The 18,588-nt window shown below is 39.5% G+C and overlaps 4 protein-coding genes across 5 annotated transcripts in view; 2 read left to right on the top strand and 2 right to left on the bottom strand.

The window, feature by feature from the left end:
* The window catches only part of LOC113651616 (aerolysin-like protein), a 382,868-nt gene that overhangs the window by 278,691 nt on the left and 85,589 nt on the right, over positions 1 to 18,588 (bottom strand). The gene's annotated exons all lie outside the window — the stretch shown is intronic.
* The window catches only part of LOC113637492 (aerolysin-like protein), a 33,054-nt gene that overhangs the window by 6,400 nt on the left and 8,066 nt on the right, over positions 1 to 18,588 (top strand). The gene's annotated exons all lie outside the window — the stretch shown is intronic.
* Positions 1,323 to 3,829, bottom strand: LOC113637491 (aerolysin-like protein). Its single transcript, XM_027138187.2, has 2 exons — positions 3,549 to 3,829; positions 1,323 to 2,632 (listed from the first exon to the last, which is right to left on the bottom strand). Exon 2 carries the CDS (start codon positions 2,623 to 2,625, stop codon positions 1,660 to 1,662), a length of 966 nt encoding a protein of 321 aa, XP_026993988.2. The 5' UTR covers positions 2,626 to 2,632; positions 3,549 to 3,829; the 3' UTR covers positions 1,323 to 1,659.
* LOC113637472 lies at positions 10,583 to 17,564 on the top strand. Of its 2 annotated transcripts, none has more exons than XR_007137814.1 (2): positions 10,583 to 17,303; positions 17,515 to 17,564. XR_007137814.1 is itself a non-coding variant. In XM_027138143.2 (2 exons), exon 2 carries the CDS (start codon positions 11,828 to 11,830, stop codon positions 16,883 to 16,885), a length of 5,058 nt encoding a protein of 1,685 aa, XP_026993944.2. In that variant the 5' UTR covers positions 10,583 to 10,848; positions 11,059 to 11,827; the 3' UTR covers positions 16,886 to 17,564. The 2 variants fall into 2 exon arrangements, 1 of the variants encoding a protein (XP_026993944.2); XM_027138143.2 differs by having other exon boundaries at positions 10,583 to 10,848; positions 11,059 to 17,564.

Here is an 18,588-nt window from a genome sequence, read left to right as displayed (position 1 = left end):
GTATTTATTTTCTCCTCAGTTTAATGCAGTGCAAAAACCAGAAAAAGGCCAAAAAGTAAATAGTTCCTCTTAGTTTGAAGGCCCCAGGTCAGCTGGATGTGTCTTTAAAAGAATCTCAGAAAGACAACCAGCAGTAGTTCCGTTAGGCACGCCTCGTTTTCTCCTCTCCAGCCGCTGAGTCTCGCTTCCTGCTGTGTTTTCCTCCTGGAGTGTGAATACTCCAGCGGCGCTCTTGATTGGCTCGTGATTTTCGGCGGGAGTTTCGGCCGCTCCGCCTGGCTCTCGGTCCCCGCGGCGCTGGACACGGTGCTGAAGTTCGAGAGCTCACGCTTAGTGCTGCTGACCAAGGTGCTGAACCTCCACCTATTACACTCTCCTGCTTCTTGTTTGCCATTATATCAATATTTATAGATAGATATTTATATAATATTAGATCAATATTTTCAATACTGATCAATACAGACAGATTTCATTAACATGTTCATGTTCAGAATTGTGTTTGATTTAAGACCTTGTCATTTAACTTGTGTGTGTTTAATTTATTGAGTCTATCCTCGTCCCGATTCTCTGCCGTCACTTTTATTTTCCTGTTCGGTTTTATTGCCCTGTTGTCAAAGCACAGGGATGTGCACAGAGATAGGGAGGAAAAAAATCAACCAAAAGAATCACCCATTCAGAGTCGAGGCTCTTTACAGGACACTCGAGATCTTTCTCTCCAACCTCCAACACATCATGGAGATCTTCATGGAACTGGCTTTGAACACAGGAGCATTGAGATGCAGGAACAGGTATAAGCCTCTTAGTTACAGTGAAATGTAATCCTACATATTATAGACAACAGTTTACCTTCAGTTTTGCTGGAACACTTTGGGGACATACTGTACACATGGCTGTGATGTCCAGGTGTCCTGTACTGTATATTAAACAGCTACAGAGAACTTGGAGAAGGTTAAGTAGCTACCAGTAACATGTGTCACTAATATTGACATGTGTACGTTATGGAACAGTGTGTTATGTAGTAGATGTTATGGCCAAAGTGGACAAAGTCTAAAGGAATAGATAATAATTATAATGGAGAAAGTGTAGAAGTATAGAAAAAAATTTACTTAAGTCAAAGTAATATCATTAATGAGTTTAAATTTGCTAAAATAGTGTATGAGTGTTTGTTTACTCCAGCATATAGAAATATTTCTGGGAAGACTGGGACTAGACGCAGATCTTTCCAAGGTTTTAAAACTCAAACAGGAAAACTGTTTAGTGGTAGTGCTCAGGAAAAATCTACAATAATACATAATTATGGAAAAAACAAGTCAGAAGCTTTGTTTCAATTGAAACTGATTTTATTGATGGAAATCATAACAGATTATAATCTTCTGAATATGTGAAAGGAAAATAATCAAGTCCAGATATCACACAAAGCTACAGTCAAAGTAAATCTATAAAAAACATGAAAGTAGATGTTTTATTTATTACTGCAAATGTTTTGTAAAGATTTATTTTATTAATGTGGCTTTGCACCATTGGAAGACCAGCAGAATAATTCAAATCACATTTTTTATTGATTTACAGATTAGGAAAAAAATCACCCATTCCACTAAATGCAGGATAAACATGAAGATGCAGGATCATATAGGTCATTTGAATTGAATTAAAAGCTTATTAGGCTGCACCAATCATTTTGTTTGATTCTTTCACAACCACTTTTCCATCAGAGTAAGTGACACCCTTGTAGGTTCCACTGGTATTATACTCCAGCACACCGCCATTATGGCAGGTAATCTTCATGATGCCAGTGAATGGGAGATCAACTGTAGCCTGGCCAAGTGTGATGTCCACATCCACGGTTTTACCTGGAGGAACTTTAACAGGAAATGAGAAGAGCATCATTTTCTCTGTATTGAAGTCTGAAGCATATGCACCTTCAACACCAATGGTTAATTGATATCTTGATTCCCCCCCCACAAGAAATGGAATTCCTGCATTTACTTCTAGGCTGAATGCCTCTTTTCCCTTAACAGACCAGGAGGATTTTTGGATGATTTTTTTGGAGGTCTCAATTTTGTATTCTTGAAGTACAGAAGTCTTGTTCTGGAAGGTCATGGATTTAATTTCTCCAACAGCCACTTTGGGTATCACATCAGAAATGGTGGGATACACAACATTGATAAGCTGAGCAGACTTGATGGTGTTGATGAACATGAAGCCTAAGCGATCAATATCAGACCCTGAACGTCCTTTGATTCCGATGCAGATCCCAGAAGCAACATCAACTGAAACTTCTGGTTTAAGTCTATGAGTTGTCAATTTTGCATAGAATTCTCGGGACTGACTTGTCTTGAATTTGATTGCACCCAGACGTGTATCATCTTTATTTGGCCAAAGTGAAAGGGAGGTGAAATGCTCTCCATCTTCAAATGTAAACTCTTTCAGATTCCCAGCAGGATCACCAAACTGCTCGGACCGGCCATCAGTAAGCCACACCTTCATGGCTTTTATTTTGTAGTCACCTTCCCAAACCTGGATCGTTTTTATCATGCTTCCATTTCCAGTGCCATTGAAATCGAAAGCATCTCCTCCCTGACCTCCAACTTCAACAACAGGTGCCAGGTTTGACATGCTGTTCATCTTGAGCCTAAAAAAACGAAAGATGACTCAAGAATTAAGCTGACGAAATGAAAAATATTTTATTAAGATTAAATCAAGGCAAGCATCAGCTACTGCTAATTTTATTTACTGCTTCAGCTCATGAATCTTTATCAACCATTTGTATCATTAGATGTCGTTTACTGTATCTTTATTTATTTATTTATTTTATCAGGTGACTTTATGCTTGCTAATAACCAGTGCATAGAGTTTGATAAAAATCATTTATTATTTATATTTATACAGGGTTATTCTTTACAAAAAAGTTTCCTGTGTTCACACTAATATGTTGACTAATGTGTTCACACCCAATGAGGATTTCGCACGACAGAAAATGTTCAGAATCGAACTTTCATAATATGAGTTAAAGAAACCTTAAAATTAAGAATTAACACATACAATACATTTCGCTCCAGAAGCTATTTGTTTCTACATCCTACTGAATCCTGTTGAACATTGTTTGAAAAAGCTGAAACATGTGATCTGATCATCTGATCAAGAGACAGTTAATAACCAAAGAAGAGGGTTTTAACTGGCATGATTCAGAACTCCGAATTTTATTTTATTTTATTTATTTCATTAAATTTCATAAATCAGTATTCAGACATCAGAAGTAACTAATAAACAAGGTGTAATGTGATAAAGTGAAGACCTACAGATTTTTATGTCTCTTATACCACACCAATTTACTTTACCAGTACTAACACATTTTATTTATTAATGATTAACGCACTGACAAACCACACTGTAATAGAAAATGATCAGAATTAAGCTTTCATAATATGAGTTAAACATGATCATATACAGTAACTATAATGCTGTAATACTATAATCTACATACACAGTAATCTACATACACAGTTAATAACCTACATAATGTCATCAAGAATAATCTGCATACTTACAAGGAACTGATGAAGCAGGTGGCAAGAAATGTCTTCTTTAAAAGACGTCTTGTGAAGGATGCAAGTTTGTGGATGAGACAGAAGCTTCATGCTCTCGTATTTATACCAGATAAAGAGGGTGGTCCTGGACCTTACACCACACTTCCAAGGAACAAGTGTGTGTGTTTATTGAGTCCATGCTGTTAGTTGGAAATCAGATTTCACAAGATTTTCACCCCCAGTGCACAATAATGTTTATTATTTAATGAACATTCCTTTGTGTCATTAAACCTCGTGATGACCTCTTCACACAGAATCATGTTTTCTGTAACAGATACAGTTAAATTTTTCTCCAACCTACAAAACTTTCATTCTTTTTCCAGCCATGTTCATATGTGTAATTTAAAGTACCCTGATAGATGAGTTTGCCATCAGACTCCTACATCTTTACATTTTTAAATACTGCTACAACTGTTTTTGCAGAACAAACAGACTGTATACTGGGTGGTGCTGTCTTTATATATCTGTATTGTAGTTTATTATATTGTCTGTTTGCACTGTCTCTTTATGTCGATAGAATAATTAGTTCTGTGTTGTCTCATGTAGGTCGGTGTCTTTATGTAGCACCAGGGTCCTGGACAAACGTTTCATTTCACTGTGTACTGTATCAGATATTGTATTTGGTCACAATGACATTTAAAAGCCTCTCAACTTGACCTGATCGTATACCATACTTACATACTTATACATACAAGCACAGTTATCAGTGTGTCTAAGCTGGTGGTTGTAGATAAATTACACAATTTTCTTCCCCCAGAAGTTATTTTCTTAAAGCTTAAAATACACAATGGAGTGATTTACTATTTAGTTACTGATTTAGGTGACTGAATAATTAAACATACAAACATCTTTGTCAGAAATTGATTTCCTTCAACTCTGAGAAGGCATAATGATGAGGTTTATTCTTTTGTGAACATTCATTTGTGTCACTGAACCTATTGATGACATCTTAAAACGGAATCATGGTTTCTGTTACGATGGAATTGTCCTCAAACCTAAAAATATTCAGTCTGTTTATAAAAAAGCATCAATAATCTACAATGTCTTTTCTATTGTATTCCATAGAAGCTCTATAGGCTCTATCAAAAAGCATCTGGTCTGTATTGGATCATTGTGAAGGACTCATGTGAATGTGAATTCCAGTTTGCTGGTAAGATCCCAGGAGGATGTTTGGGTGATTTTTCTGGATATCTAAAGTTTGTATTCTCGTGTTTCAGGAGTGATGTTCTTGTAGGACATGGACTTGATAACTATGACACCACCCAGTATACAGTCTGTTTGTTCTGCAAAAACAGTTGTAGCAGCATTTAAAAATGTAAAGATGTAGGGGTCTGATGGCAAACTCATATATCAGGGTACTTTAAATTACACATATGAACATGGCTGGATCTTTTTGTTACTACATTGGTGTTGGTCAGGTTGTGTTTTATTGATGAAATGTGATTTTTTTAAGCAGGATAATGGTCTAATGCAGACCAGATGTTTTTTGATAGAACATTCCCAAAACCCTGATCTAAAGCATATAGAGCTTCTATCTAATGCAGTAGAAAGACATTTCTGATGCTAAACAGAATGAAAGTTTTGTAGGTTGGAGAAAAGTTCCACTGTATCTGTTACTGAAACCATGATTCTGTGAAAATATTTTATCAAAAGTTTCTGTGACACGGATTCATTCTTGAGTTGTATAGACAGTTAAAGGGTTTTAACCCCTAGGGGGAAAAAAGCTTCTCTAATCAGAATTCCTACTAACAGCGTGAGCACACACACACACACACACACACACACACACACACACACACACACACACACACACACACACACACACACACACACACACACACACACACACACACACACACCTGTTACATAGAGGTGTTGGATAAGGTTCCTTGTAAGTGTGCAGTTTATCCTTGATGACATTATGTAGATTATTAACTGTGTATGTAAATCTGTCAGTACTGGTAAAGTAAATCACTGTAGCATTAAAGTTGATAACTTCTTACTTCTGAGGTGTGAATACTGTAATGTGAAATCCTCATTAGGTTTGAACACATTAACTGAACAATGTTAACAATTTTATTATTTTCATGTCAGTGAATTCCACTTGCATTTTATTTTAGAATTGGGCTTGAAGATGATTTATTTATTTTTTTCCAAGATTTATTTAATCTTAATATTATTTGCTGATTCAGCAATCACACCAATTTACTTTACCAGTACTAACACATTTTATTTATTAATGATTAACGCACTGACAAACCACACTGTAATAGAAAATGATCAGAATTAAGCTTTCATAATATGAGTTAAACATGATCATATACAGTAACTATAATGCTGTAATACTATAATCTACATACACAGTTAATAACCTACATAATGGTTGTTATGTACTGTATATTAAACAGTTACAGAGAACTTGGATAAGGTTTAGTCCAGCAGATAGAAACATTTTACTGGGACTGGAAGCAGACCTTTTGATGGTTTGATGGCAACTTAAAATGCTTTTTGATAGAACATTTCCAGAGCCCTGATCTAAAGCCTATGGAGCTTCCATTGGATGCAACAGAGAAGACATTGTAGATTTCTGATACTTATTATGAACAGACTAAATGTTTTGTCTTCCACTTTAACTATTACAGAAACCTTTATTCCATTCCAAGGTGTCATCAAAAGTTTCTGATACCCAGATTAATTATTGAGTGTGTGGACAGTTTAAGGGTATTTACCCCTATTAAAAAAGCTTCTCTTATCGGAATTCCTACTAACAGCGTGAGCTCGCACACACACACACACACACACACACACACACACACACAAATAAACACACAAATAAACACACACACACACACACACACACACACACACACACACACACACACACACACACACACACACACACACACACACACACCTGTTACACAGAGGTGTGGGATAAGGTTCCTTGTAAGTGTGCAGTTTATTCTTGATGACATTATGGAGGTTATTAACTGTGTATGTAGATTATAGTATCACAGCATTATAGTTACTGTATATGATAATGTTTAAGTCTAAATTGGTGTGGTATAGGAGACATAAAGCTCTGTAGGACTCCACTTTTTCACATTACACCTTGTTTATTAGTTACTTCTGATAGAAACTATCTTTTCACTTTTGACAGCTTTCTATCCGCTAGTTCTGGAGGGAAACCGAAGTAAAGGAGAAGCAGAGGGGAAACTCTGAAAGTCTTGTAGATATTGTAATTTTTGTATTATATTTAATCTTTCAATATTTCAATGCTTAGCAATATTACACTGGAAAAACAATTCGGAAAAAAAAAATGACTGACAAAAATAAAATAAATGAAGAAAACCATAATGTGAGTGGCAGATAAAAGTTGTGAAGATTGTGGCTTACAGATGTGGCCGGTCCGAGCAGATTGGTGTTCTTGCTTTGAGTTTAAAAGTCTTTATATTTGAAGATGGAGAGAATTTCACCTCCCTTTCACTTTGTTCAAATCAAGATGGTACACATCTGGGTGCAATCAAATTCAAACCAGATGCTTTTTGGTAGAATATTTAAAGAGCCCCTATCTAAAGTTGTAGCTTGTTTGATGCTCAATTATAAACAGATTGAACATTTTGTCAGTTGGAGAAAAATGTCATCCTAACAGTTACAGAATCTATGATTCCCTTCCAAGGTGTTATCAAAAGTTTCTGTGAGACAAAGAAATGTGGATTCAATAAAAAATCACTTCATTGTGGTTTCTTAGATGTTACGCCATGTTAAGGTAATTAACCTGTGTGGTAAAGTGTTCACTAAACATTAAACCACTTTATTGTGCTTTCTGACAGTTTAAGGAAATTATGGTTATAAAAGTCTTGTAAAATCTGATTACACACACACACACACACACACACACACACACACACACACACACACACACACACACACACACACACACACACACACACACACACACACACACACACTTGTTACTTGGAAGTGTGGTGTAAGGCTCAGAACCACACTTTTTATTTGGTATAAATACGAGAGCACGAAGCTTCTGTCTCATCCACAAACTTGCATCCTTCACAAGACGTCTTTTGAAGAAGACATTTCTTGCTACCTGGTTCATCATTTCTGTGTAAATGTGCAGTTTATTCTTGATGACATTATGTAGGTTATTAACTGTGTATTTAGATTACTGTGTATGTAGATTACTGTTTATGTAGATTACAGTATTACAGCATTATAGTTACTGTATATGATAATGTTTAACTCATATTATGAAAGCTTAATTCTGATCATTTTCTATTACAGTGTGGTTTGTCAGTGCATTTATCATTAATAAATAAAATATGTTATTACTGATAATGTAAATTGTTGTGGCATAAGAGACATAAAGCTCTGTAGGTCTCCACTTTATCACATTACACCTTGTTTATTAGTTACTTCAGATTTTATACTGAATACTAATTTCTTAAATTTCAGCATTAAATTCTCACAAGGCGTCCATAACTCAACTCTGTACATGATTATGTCAATAAAATCTTTGGGTCTCAGAGTTCTGAATTATGCCAGTTAACATCCACTTCTGTGTTTATTTAAAAAAACCCAAAAAAAAACAAGTGTGTTGATCCCAAAGTTAAATGTTAGTGATGGTGTAACATAGGGGTCTCAGACACAGAGTGAGGTTCTGTACAGTAAAAGTTAACATGAGGAGAGGAAACACACTTTAAACACCATGTATCAAAGACAGATAGAAAACATTTAAAGACTTGGCAAATACATAAAGGCAAGACAGCATCATACATGATAAAGCTTTCCACAATAACACAACTCAGAACTTACACATGTCTAAAGTTTCACACTGACATGCTAGCTCATGTGCTTTTTATATGGTGCTAATAGGAAGTGGGTGAAGTACTCGAACAGATTATTAGAACACAGAGGATGGCATCCTTTTGTAAAACAATAATCTGGCCATTAATATACATAAAGACATCTAATAATACAGTTGTTTAATGAAGCTTACTGAGCTGAATCAGCAAATAATATCAGCAGTAGCTCATGCTTCAGGCATTTTATTATCTTAACTACAAATCATCTTAAACATGCCTATTTATCAGAAGAACTATTTTCATCTATCTTGAAATGTTTGTCTTTTTAAGGTTAAGAACAAGATGGTCAGTGTTGTTGAAGTTGGTGGAAAAGGAGGACAGGCATTCAGCAAGTGTTTACATTTCAAGGTGGAGAGTATTTCGCCTCCATTTCACTTTCACCAAATCAAGATGGTACACATCTGGGTGCCATCAAATTCACGACAAGCATGGGGAATCAGTTCTTTGCAAGCGCGACAAGTGGTCAGCTGCAACCAGCAGTACAAGTTGATGTTGCCTCTGGGAAATGCATAGGAATCCAAGGACGTTCTGGGTCTGCCATTGATTAATTCGGCTTCATGATGCTCAACAAGTGATACCAATATGTTGTATCCCACCATTTCTATAGTCTCACCCAATGTGACTTATCTTTTGTGACTAATCTTATATGACTGATTATAATCTGTTATAACTTCCATCAATAAAATCAGTCTTAATTGAAACCAAGCTTCTGACTTGTTTTATCCATAATTATGTATTATTCTAGATTCTTCCTGAGCACTACCACTAGTCCCAGTCTAACCAGTAAAATGTTTCTATATGTTGGAGTAAACAAACACTCATACACTACTTGAGCACATTTAAACTCATGCATGTTATTATTTTGACTTAAGTAAATTGTTTTATACATCTACACTTTCTCCACTATAATTATTATCTACTCCTTTAGACTTTGTCCACTTTGGCCATAACATCTACTACATAACACACTGTTCCATAACATACACATGTCAATATTAGTGACACATTTTACTGGTAGCTACTTAACCTTCTCCAAGTTCTCTGTAGCTGTTTAATATACAGTACAGGACACCTGGACATCACAGCCATGTGTACAGTATGTCCCCAAAGTGTTCCAGCAAAACTGATGAACACAATGAGCCCCATTTTCTCTTCATTGGTCTCTGAAGCATATGTACCCTCAACACCAATAATTAATTCATATCTTGATTCTGGTAGGACATGGAGTTAATTAAATTAAACCAGTCATTGTTAACATTAATTGATCAATGTGTTCACACCTAATGAGGATTTCACATTACAGTACTTAAACCTCAGAAGTAAGCCGTTATCAACTTTAATGCTACAGTGATTTACTTTATCAGTACTAACAAATAGTATTTATTGTGTTTGTTTCCAAACTTTGGAATAGTCTTCCTGATAGTGTTCGGGGCTCAGACACACTTTCCCAGTTTAAATGTAGATCAAAACTCATCTCTTTAGTCAGGCGTACACATAATACATCCTATAGTATCATGCACCAGTACATCAGACCTGCACATTATTTATGAACAGCAGATATGTTAATCCCTCTCCACTGCTTCTCTCTTTGTACCCATCCCAAGGCATCCAGACACTGTACCAGCTCCCAACGTCCTCTGTGGGACGAAGACTTTGGACGTCCACTGAGCCGAGGCCGACTCTAAGAATCCTGAGACATCTCCAGTTAGACTTTGTGATACTAAGGAGATCCGAAGTCCATGATCCTTACACCAATACAACACTTACTTGGCTGTATATTACAATCACACCCCCAGTGTCACCCAGATGAGGACGGGTTCCCCCTTGGGTCCGGTTCCTCTCAAGGTTTCTTCCTTTACCAATTTAAGAGAGTTTTTCCTTGCCACTGCTGACTGAGTCACCTCAGACTTGCTCATAGGGGAATAAATACATACACATTGCGAACTATATATATCTAATAATAATCTAGAATTTTTATTCTGTCAATTCTTTTATTTTATTATTTGTTATTTCCTTTATCATTAATTATGTTTACCTTCTGCTCTGTGTTTATGTTCTGTAAAGCTGCTTTGAGACAATGTCTATTGTAAAAAGTGCTATACAAATTGTGTTGTCCTGTAAGGACTTTAATATTTATATGTGTGCTTTAAATATTTTTGATAAATATTCCTCTATAAAAATGTAAAGTTTATAATTAATTTATCTACTTAATTTGTAAAAATATATGGTTCGTTTTATGCGATGTCATTTCCGGTTTTGCTACTTCCGGTTTCGCCACTTCCGGTTAGCGCTCAGTGCTCAATCTTGCAATGAAACCGGCATGGCGTGCTCTTTATAGTATCCAGCGCATCCACTAAAAACATCATAGAGGCAATGCCGTAAGTTCATTAATACGATATCACACACGTTAAAGATCATATATTAGAGATTATTTGTTCTAAAAGGCGATGTTTTATGTGCCGTTAAAATGGTTGTAACCACCCTGTTTAGGCTTTAGCGATGCTAATAGCAAATAGTAGTTTGTCTTTGTTAATTTATAATGCAATGTTAGCCAAGACTCTGAATATTGTTGTTTTGTCTTATTGCAGTTTTCACCGTACAATGTAAATGAGAGAGTGACAGTAAAGGGTAAATCTTACTACGACTCTGTCTTCATTGGCTACGGTTTAACTCTGTGTTTAGTCAGCGTTCCAACACACTGCACGAGAACACTACAGTGAAAAGGCATAATTTGATGCTAAAGTGGTTAAGATGGATACAAGCAGCAAGATGTCTGTCTGCAGCGCAAGAAGTGGCAAGTCATCTTCGTCATCAGCGAGCGCAGCCCATGCACGGGCCAGAGCTGAGGCCGCCAAGGTGAGAGCGTCATATGCTAGCCAGGAGGCTAAACTTAAAATGGAAAAAGCCACAAGGGAAGCTCAAAGTCAGATGGAAACAGTAAGATTAGACACTGAGTTGGAAATGTTAACACTGCAACGAGAAGCCGATGCAGCCGAAGTAGAGGCACAAGTGTTAGAGGATGCTGAATTAGCAGAGCATGCAGTAGAAAGGGTTGGATCTGTAGCAGAGGAAGCTAAAATTGAATGCACCAGTGAATATGTAAATTCTCAAAATAGCCTTCAGGATCATTCTTCACCTCCACTTCTATTACCTTTGTCCGTCACCCCTCCATTTCAAGCTGGCTCAAATAACAGCTTTGTAACATTGAGTTTAGCTGCGAAAGATACCTCACATGCTCAATCTATCAAACATAAGCCAAAGTCTCAAAAAGCTGACAGTTTACACTTACCTGCAACAAACCTATCTAATCTGTCCGAAGGTGTGATTTAGTCTGAAGTTGGGAGGACCAGCCCCATCATGAATGTACCTGTTAAGCCTTATGTCCCTCAATATATCCCTCCATCTAGCACGCCACATCAGGTAGAGTCTCTGGCACAGTATTTAGCCAGACGAGACCTTGTTAGTTCAGGACTTTACCTATTTGATGATAAGCCTGAAAACTATCGGTCATGGTATTCCTCATTCGCCAGTGCAGCTCGTGAAGTTCACCTCACAGCAACCCAGGAACTGGACCTCATGACTAAATGGCTAGGAAAAGAATCTAGCGAAATGGTGAAGCGGATCCGCTCAGTGCACGTCAGTAACCCCGGTCTTGCTTTACACAAAGCATGGGAGAGACTACACGAGTGCTATGCTGCACCAGAAATCATCGAAAGGTCATTGTTTCAGAGATTGGACAGTTTTCCTAGGATTTCAGTTAAGGACCACATCAAATTACGTGAACTAGCGGATTTGCTTATGGAAATCCAAGGTGCTAAAGAGGATGGTTATCTCACAGGTCTGTCATACCTTGACACTTCACGTGGAATTGCGCCAATTGTAGATAAGCTCCCATATGGGCTGCAAGACAAGTGGGTGACTTCCGGGTCATGCTACAAAGAACGAAATTATGGGCGCTTTCCCCCCTTTGGGTATTTCTGCAACTTTGTGTGCTTTGAAGCAAGGAAGCGAAACGACCCTAGCTTTATGCATCAAAGCAGCGCTACAACAACTGCAAAACCAGACAGAACCATTGTGAAGAGTTTCCAAACTAACAAAGCCATCACAGTTCACAAAACAGATGTGCGTGCAGCCAGTGACGACCCTAACAAAATCTGTCCATTACACAACAAACCACACCCCTTGAAAAAATGCAGGACATTCAGAAACAAACCCTTAGACGAAAGAAAGGCCTTTCTCAAAGAGCAAAGAATATGTTTCAAATGCTGTTCTTCAGTTTCTCACCTCGCCAAGGAATGTAAGTCTTGCGTAAAGTGCTCTGAATGCGGTAGTACCAATCACGATGCGGCCATGCACCCTGGCCCATCACCACAAGTAATCAAGACTCCATCACTGTCACAAGAGAATGGCGGGGAGGAAGATGATAACTCTAACCAAGCCGTTGTCAGTATAAGCTGTACAGAAGTTTGTGGTCCAGGTCAGTGGAGCCGCTCATGCTCAAAAATCTGCCTTGTAAATCTGTTCCCAAAGGGCTCCAAGGACATAGCCATCAAAGCCTATGTAATTCTTGATGACCAGAGCAATCGTTCATTAGCCAGACCAGAATTCTTCGAGCAGTTCAATGTGGAGAGTGAACAATTCTCATATCATCTCAGAACCTGCTCTGGCATAATCGAAACATCTGGCAGGAAAGCTGAAGGATTCCAGGTTGAGTCCCTGGATGGAAAGGTTCTCATCTCTCTTCCTCCACTTATTGAGTGTCATGAGATCACGAACAATCGTGCTGAGATTCCTACGCCAAGTGCAGTTCTTTCCCAGCCTCATCTCTGTCACATAGCCAAGCACATTCCAGAACTAGAACCGAAAGCAGAAATACTTTTGCTATTAGGGAGAGACGTGATAAGGGCTCACAAGGTCAGGCAGCAGGTCAACGGACCAAACAATGCCCCTTTTGCCCAACGACTAGACCTGGGCTGGGTAGTAATAGGAGAAGTGTGCCTAGGTAATGCACATAGGCCAACGGTCAACACATTCAAGACCAATGTGCTGGAAAGTGGCCGATATTCAATTTTTCAACCCTGTACAAGTTTTATGCGGATCAAGGAGATGCAGCAAAGTGGGAACACATCCGCCAAATCAACTGAGAAGACACTTGGAGAGACAGTGTTCAGCAGAACCGAGGACGACAACAAACCTGCTCCATCTGTTGAGGACATAGCCTTTCTAAAAATAATGGACACAAGCGTCTATAGAAGCGATGATAACAGCTGGGTGGCCCCCCTACCGTTTAGAGATCCACGCAAGCCATTGCCAAACAACAAGGAGCAAGTCGTTAATCGTTTAACAAGTCTGCAACGAACTCTGAAAAGAAAACCTGAGATGCAGCAACAGTATGTGGAATTCATGGAAAGGATCTTTACCAATGGACACGCTGAGGTAGCGCCACCACTGAAAGAAGGGGATGAATGCTGGTACCTTCCTACATTCGGGGTTTATCATTCCCAAAAACCCAATCAGATCAGGGTGGTCTTTGATTCCAGTGCTCGATACTCCGGCATCTCTCTCAATGATGTGCTCCTCACAGGGCCCGACCTCAATAACTCCCTTGTTGGCGTCCTGCTACGCTTTCGGAAAGAGAAGGTTGCAATCCTAGCGGACATTCAGCAGATGTTCCATTGTTTCTTGGTACATGAAGACCATCGTAACTTTCTCCGTTTTCTATGGCACAAGGACAATGATGTGAACAAGGAAATTATTGAGTATCGAATGAAGGTCCATGTCTTCGGTAATCGACCATCTCCTGCCGTGGCCATTTACGGACTGCGGAGAGCCATCAGAGAATTTGCACAGCAGCACGGTGCCGATACAATCAAGTTCGTGGAGAGACATTTCTATGTTGATGATGGTTTGTTATCTGTACCATCCGAAGCTGAGGCAATTGACTTGCTCAAAACAACACAGGCCTCACTAGCTGAATCAAACCTCCGTTTGCACAAGTTTGCTTCAAACTCTCAGACAGTTATGGAAGCCTTTCCGCCAGAAGATTGTGCCCCAGTAATCAAGGACCTAGACCTAAGTGGAGAAACTTCGCCCACACAACGGAGTTTAGGTCTGCTATGGGAGATCACGACCGACACATTCACTTACTCTGCATCAACAATTACCAAACCATTCACCCGGCGTGGTGTCCTCTCCACTGTAAACAGTGTTTTTGATCCTTTGGGTCTGCTGGCACCCGTCACGATCCAGGGAAGAGCCCTTCTCAGAGAACTTACCTCTGAACAGCCTGACTGGGACACACCTCTCTCTGAGAATGAATTAAGCAAATGGCAAGCCTGGAAAGATTCTCTCCAAGACCTAGATCGGCTTCATGCTCCACGTGCATACACAACAACCTCACTAGTCGAAACAGTGCACACAGAATTGTGTGTATTCTCAGATGCATCTACCAAGGCCATAGGTGCTGTGGCATATCTGAAAGCACTTCAGAAAGATGGACAAGTAGAAGTAGGATTTGTCATGGGCAAGGCAAAATTAGCACCCCTGTCTGAACCTACAATCCCAAGGCTCGAGCTCTGCGCTGCGGTCTTAGCAGTAGAGATGGCAGATCTCATTAAGGACGAGCTGGATCTGGAGCTAAATGATATAAAGTTCTTTACCGACAGCAAAGTGGTGCTCGGCTACATTTACAATGAGTCAAAACGATTCTATGTGTATGTCCACAACAGAGTTCAACGCATCCATCAGTCCTCAAAACCTGAGCAGTGGCACTATGTGCGCACAGAAGAAAACCCTGCAGATCATGCATCACGATCTTTACCTGCACTACGCTTGGCACAGAGTTCATGGTTTACAGGTCCCTCCTTCCTGCGTCAGCCACCTCCAAAAAAGACACAAACGACTGAGATGTTCGAACTAATTGCACCCGAAAATGACCCAGAAATACGACCACAAGTACAAACATGTATTACTAACCTGAAAGAACCAGAGTTTACCTCTTACCGATTCCAGCGGTTCTCCACCTTCACCTCCCTATTAAGAGGAATATCATTTCTAGTTCACATAGTAAAATCCTACAATCACACCAACCAACACAGCAAATGCAAAGGTTGGCACAGATGTGACTTACACCGTACTCCAGACGAAATTAACCAAGCAAGGAATGTTATCCTTAAAGCAACACAAAGGGCTACATTTGCAAACGAACTGACGGCCCTCCAAGGTAACCAAGCCGTACCCAAAAGTAGTCACTTAAGGAAACTCAGTCCAATCTTGGAGGACAACTTAATTTGTGTTGGAGGACGACTAAAGTACTCTGAGCTTGCAACTGCAGAAAAGAAACCAATAATTCTCCCCAAAGATAGCCACATATCATTATTGCTCATTCGACATCACCATGAGCAAGTGAAACATCAAGGCCGTCACCTGACAGAAGGAGCTATCAGAGCAGCGGGACTGTGGATCCTGGGAGGCAAGTCATTAATTAATTCAGTACTTCACAAATGCATAACCTGTCGCAAGCTGCGTGGAAAGTTGGAAGAACAACACATGTCAAACCTGCCACCCGAACGTCTAAAGGTCTGCCCTCCATTTACATATGTGGGACTCGACGTATTTGGACCGTGGTCCGTCACAAGCAGACGCACCAGAGGAGGACATGCGGAGAGCAAGCGGTGGGCCATCATGTTCTGCTGCATGAGTTCAAGAGCAGTGCACATCGAGGTCATTGAATCAATGGACACGTCGAGTTGCATAAATGCTCTCAGGCGCTTCTTTGCACTCAGACGCCCTGCGAAACAGCTCCATTCCGATTGTGGTACCAATTTCATTGGAACGTGTAAGGAGCTCGGAATGGACAAAGTGGTGCAGAAGTACCTCAGCGAGCAAGGATGCAGCTGGGAATTCAACCCACCTCACAGTTCTCACATGGGAGGCTCGTGGGAGCACCTGATAGGCATTGCCAGAAGAATCCTAGATTCAATGTTTCTCCAGCTGAAAACACGTTTAACCCACGAAGTTCTTTGCACACTAATGGCAGAAGTTACTGCTATCATAAATGCACGACCACTCGTACCCGTGTCTGCAGACCCAGAACAGCCATTCATACTTTCACCATCTATGCTCCTCACACAGAAGACAGGAGTTCCGCCTCCTCCCGGGGACTTTACGGACAAGGACTTGTACACAAAACAATGGAGACAAGTTCAGGCTCTCGCAAACCACTTCTGGACCCGCTGGAGACGAGAATACTTACCTTGCTTACAGCACAGGCCAAAATGGACGGTACCTCGCAGAAACCTACAAGTCGGAGATCTGGTTCTGCTCAGGGACAAGCAGACAATCTCGCAACTGTTGGCCCATGGCCAGAATTTCAGCCATATTTCCTGGAAAGGACGGCCATGTAAGAAAGGTTGAAGTCACCACGACTGACCAAGGCAATATAAAAACCTTTCTAAGGCCAATTGTAGAGGTCGTCCTTCTTCTACCGAAAGACTGATCTAGGGACTATGGTTTAGCACTTTTACAAGTTCATAGTGACCTTACATAGGTCAGGCGGGGAGTGTGTTGTCCTGTAAGGACTTTAATATTTATATGTGTGCTTTAAATATTTTTAATAAATATTCCTCTATAAAAATGTAAAGTTTATAATTAATTTATCTACTTAATTTGTAAAAATATATGGTTCGTTTTATGCGATGTCACTTCCGGTTTTGCTACTTCCGGTTTCGCCACTTCCGGTTAGCGCTCAGTGCTCAATCTTGCAATGAAACCGGCATGGCGTGCTCTTTATAGTATCCAGCGCATCCACTAAAAACATCATAGAGGCAATGCCGTAAGTTCATTAATACGATATCACACACGTTAAAGATCATATATTAGAGATTATTTGTTCTAAAAGGCGATGTTTTATGTGCCGTTAAAAATGGTTGTAACCACCCTGTTTAGGCTTTAGCGATGCTAATAGCAAATAGTAGTTTGTCTTTGTTAATTTATAATGCAATGTTAGCCAAGACTCTGAATATTGTTGTTTTGTCTTATTGCAGTTTTCACCGTACAATGTAAATGAGAGAGTGACAGTAAAGGGTAAATCTTACTACGACTCTGTCTTCATTGGCTACGGTTTAACTCTGTGTTTAGTCAGCGTTCCAACACACTGCACGAGAACACTACACAAATAAACTTGAATTGAATTTAACTGAAGTTAACTAACATGAATAAACCATATTTAACCCCATTTCATGAAAAAAAGTCGGTCATGTTAACATTGTTCAGTTAATGTGTTCACACCCAATGAGGATTTCGCACGACAGAAAATGAAAAAATCGAGCTTTCATAATATGAGTTAAATAAACCTTAAAATTAAGCATTGACACAGAGTAATTATAAAGCTATAATACTCTAACCTGTGCTGTACAGTATATTCTTGATTACATTATGTAGGTTATTAACTATGTATGCAGATTAATTACCTTAAAATGTCAGAACATCTAAGAAACCACAATGAAGTGATTTATTATTCAATCCACATTTCTTTGTCCCACAGAAACTTTTGATAACATCTTAGAAGGGAATCATAGTTTCTGTAACTGTTATGATTTCTTCTCCTTTGCATCCCATGAAAGCTCAGACCTTTGATAAGGGCTCTTGGAATGTTCTACCAAAAAGCGTCTGGTCTTGACTGGATGTAGGAACAATGGGGTGGTATTTATTTTCTCCTCAGCTTAATGCAGTGCAAAAAGCAGAAAAAAGACAAAAAAGTAAATAGTTCCTCCCTTTAATTAATTAAGGGGCTGCAGGGGCATTTGGGCAGAAGTCCAGGCTTCATACCTAGGCAGTAGGAAGGGGACGGCAGGGTAGAGGTGAAGCGGTCTTCTCCAGGAGCGTAGCAAAGGCTCAGCCAGCAATTTGTCGGCAATTTCTGGATGTGTCTGTAAAAGGATATCAGAAAAACAAGAAGCATTAGTTCCGTTAGGCACGCCCCCTTTCGCCCCTCACCAGCCGCTGAGCCTCGCTTCCTGCTGTGTTTTCCTCCTGGAGGGTGAATGATCCAGCGGCGTTCCTGATTGGCCCGTGATTTTCGGCGGGAGTTTCGGCCGCTCCGCCTCGCTCTCACTCCC

Source organism: Tachysurus fulvidraco, chromosome 15 (assembly GCF_022655615.1).
Source record: "Tachysurus fulvidraco isolate hzauxx_2018 chromosome 15, HZAU_PFXX_2.0, whole genome shotgun sequence".
Taxonomy (NCBI): Eukaryota; Metazoa; Chordata; class Actinopteri; order Siluriformes; family Bagridae; genus Tachysurus; species Tachysurus fulvidraco.
This window is presented reverse-complemented; position numbering and strand designations above follow the sequence as displayed.